Genomic DNA, 1029 nt, shown 5'->3' on the forward strand with positions numbered 1-1029 from the left:
TGGTGCTTGCACTCATTACACGTGTAGACGAAGCGGTCCTGGCTTTGGTTATGCAACTCCACCAACATGCACATGGAGCTCCACAGGGACCTCCTCAGGGAGCTAAACTCCAGGTGTTTGTCCCGGGCCAATGTCAGGAAGGCGTCACGGCCGTCCATGAGGTCACATGCCATCAGGGGATCTGGGTCTACAATGGGGGGCAAGGCATTTGCCATGGGTGCTGCGATAAGCCGGATCACAAAGAACACCTAGGACAGAAAAAAGAGGGGCAAACACATGAGGGACAAATGCTGTCTTTCAAAATCAATTCAACTTTAAATCCAGACACTAATCAATAACTGAGCTCTATTCTAGTCCACTCATTCCACTCTTTCAGCAAGTTGCTTGAAAGTGATAAGATGCAGGTATTTCAATAATTATTAGTGATATATATTTCTTTTTTTACCATGTTGTTCCATACCTCCTTGTGTTTTTCCATAGTGGCATAGAGTTTCTGTGAAAGGTCATTTGAGACATTGGGCATCCCCGGCTTCTTCTTATTGGCTCGGCTAAGGCTGCTCTTGTTCTTACTCGTCTTCTTGTTGTTCTTCTTCTTTGCATTTTTACTGTCACCTTTTGTGTCCTGTACAAGAAAGAAGAGGAATATCAGGGATCACCTGATTAACAAGCTCAAGGGATTACATACTGATGAGAAACCTTTCACCCCACTCCCACACAGAAATATACTGTATATCTTTACTCTTCAGGACCATTGTTGATCATAGCATTCTTACATCAATACTCTCATTGGAAGTGCTGTTCTCCTCCCTTTTCCTTTCTTCCTCCTCCTGCTCCAGCTCTTTGATACTCTCCTCCAGCACATTGGGCCAAAAGTCACCCTCAAAGTAAGGCAACTCTTTGGCACTGGTCAAACGATCCTCTGTCGCCTGCTTGAAGACATCCTTTTGGGGTAGATTGACAAAAAAAGGTTAGTGTTTTGTACGAGTGTAAGGCATGGCAAGGCAAGGCAAGGCAGCTTTATTTGTAAAG

General features: G+C 44.5%; 1 protein-coding gene across 10 annotated transcripts in view; it reads right to left on the reverse strand.

Annotated features, from left to right (window-relative positions):
- ep300a (EP300 lysine acetyltransferase a) overlaps nucleotides 1-1029 on the reverse strand; it is a 31734-nt gene that overhangs the window by 5611 nt on the left and 25094 nt on the right. For 6 of the 10 annotated variants that reach the window (XM_032501986.1, XM_032501989.1, XM_032501988.1 and 3 more), the window contains exons 28-30: nucleotides 774-941; nucleotides 446-622; nucleotides 1-248 (exon numbers count right to left, since the gene is read on the reverse strand). The exon at nucleotides 1-248 is cut by the window's left edge and continues 34 nt beyond it. In XM_032501986.1, coding sequence (XP_032357877.1) covers nucleotides 1-248; nucleotides 446-622; nucleotides 774-941 — 593 coding nt within the window. The remainder of the gene's footprint in view (nucleotides 249-445; nucleotides 623-773; nucleotides 942-1029) is intronic. The other 4 variants (XM_032501992.1, XM_032501985.1, XM_032501987.1 and 1 more) reach the window with 1 other exon arrangement.

This window comes from Etheostoma spectabile, chromosome 21, assembly GCF_008692095.1.
Source record: "Etheostoma spectabile isolate EspeVRDwgs_2016 chromosome 21, UIUC_Espe_1.0, whole genome shotgun sequence".
NCBI classification, from domain to species: Eukaryota; Metazoa; Chordata; class Actinopteri; order Perciformes; family Percidae; genus Etheostoma; species Etheostoma spectabile.